The 1,534-nt window shown below is 60.3% G+C and overlaps 1 protein-coding gene across 1 annotated transcript in view; it reads left to right on the top strand.

Moving 5' to 3' along the window:
• EMH_0021380 (uncharacterized protein) overlaps window positions 1–1,534 on the top strand; it is a gene marked incomplete at both ends in the record, with an annotated part of 5,332 nt that overhangs the window by 2,147 nt on the left and 1,651 nt on the right. The window contains 1 exon segment of the mRNA XM_013501754.1: window positions 3–1,534. Coding sequence (XP_013357208.1) covers window positions 3–1,534 — 1,532 coding nt within the window.

Genomic DNA, 1,534 nt, shown 5'->3' with positions numbered 1-1,534 from the left:
GGAGATGCGTGGTGTTGCAGTGGCGGCGTCAGCAGCCCCGAAGAAGGGTCTGACAGGTTCAGCAGCAGCAGCAGCAGCAGCAGCTGCTGCTGCTGCTGCTGCTGCTGCTGCTCCTGGTGCAGCACCTTGTGGTTTGGGGGCCCTTGCCGAGCTAGCAGAGGGAGAGGTGAGCAGCAGAAGCAGCCTGGGGAGCTCATCGAGCAACAACAGCAGCAGCAACAGCACCTGCACCTCTTCTCCTGCTCCGTGTCAGTCTCCTTTCTCCTTTGCTGGAGCTGCAGCAGGATGTGCAGCAGCAGCAGCAGCAGCAGCAGCAGCAGGAGCAGCAGCACTTGGTGCAGCAGTGCAGCAGGGAGGACCCCAAGGCAGAGACTTGCTAGATATAGGGGCGGGCCAAGACATCGAAGATAAGACGAACCGTGTGCAGCACCAAGCCGACAACAGGCAGCAGCAGCAGCAGCAACAGCAGCAGCAGCAGCAGCAGCAAAAAGGGGCAGCAAACTATCTCTCCGTCACGCCGCCCCCCCAAGCAGCCGTGGGGCCCTCCTGGGTTTTTGAGGGGGGGGCCCTATGCCCAGACTACCCTGTACAGGCTGCAGCAATTCACGGGAGAGAGCAGCAGCAGCAGCAGCAGCAGCAGCAGCAGCAGCAACTGCAGCAGCAGCAAGGGAGACTTCTGGGGCAACATAGCAAGACACTGATGCAGCAACGCCACCTCTCAGGACAGAAAGCAGCAGCACTTCCACCGCTAGCTAGGAAGCTGCCGAAGGGTGTGCAGAGACAGCTAAGACAGCAGCAGCAGCAGCAGCAGCAGCAGCAGCAACAGCAGCAGCAGCAGCAACAGCAACAGCAGCAGCAACAGCTGCTGCTGCTGCACTCGCAACGCCAGGGACGGTACAGTCACAAAGAACTGCAGCAACAGCAACAGCAAACAGCACAGAGCCACAGGCGGAGGCCTCTGCTGCAGCAGCAGCAGCAGCAGCAGCAGCAGCAGCAGCAGATGCAGACAGCCCACCAGCTGTACTCTTGGATGCCGCGTCAGCAGCGGCTGCCATGGGATGGGTTGCAGCAGCAGCAACGACAGCAGCAGCAGCTGCAGCAGCACCAGCTCAGTGGGAGTCTCCAGCATATTCTTTCTCAGCAGCCAAACCTACCGCAAGAAGCTGTGCTGCTGCTGCAGCAGCAGCAGCAGCAGCAGCAGCAGCAAACAAGTGCTGGCGTCATGCAGGACGGTATCTGGCAGCAAGAGCAGCACCATCTCCACCCGCTAACCCCAGACAGCGCTACTGTGTTTGATAGAGAGCTTGGTGGTGACCCGGCGAACCTGTTGCTGCAGCCGCTGCAGCAGCAGCAGCTGCAGCAGCTGCAGCAGCAACAGCTGCAACAGCAACAACAGATGCAGCAGCAGAGAACAGCAAAGGACGCAGCATTCGGATCGCAACACGCACAGCAGCAGCAGCAGCAGCAGCAGCAGCAGCAACCGGCAGCATGGAAGGCAGATAGGCTTTTGTCTCTATGGGACCAGCCTGATGTG

This window comes from Eimeria mitis, genomic scaffold (genome assembly GCF_000499745.2).
Source record: "Eimeria mitis Houghton genomic scaffold, Emh_scaff749, whole genome shotgun sequence".
Taxonomy (NCBI): domain Eukaryota; phylum Apicomplexa; class Conoidasida; order Eucoccidiorida; family Eimeriidae; genus Eimeria; species Eimeria mitis.
Note: the sequence above shows the minus strand (reverse complement) of the source record. Positions and strands in the feature narration are given on the sequence as shown.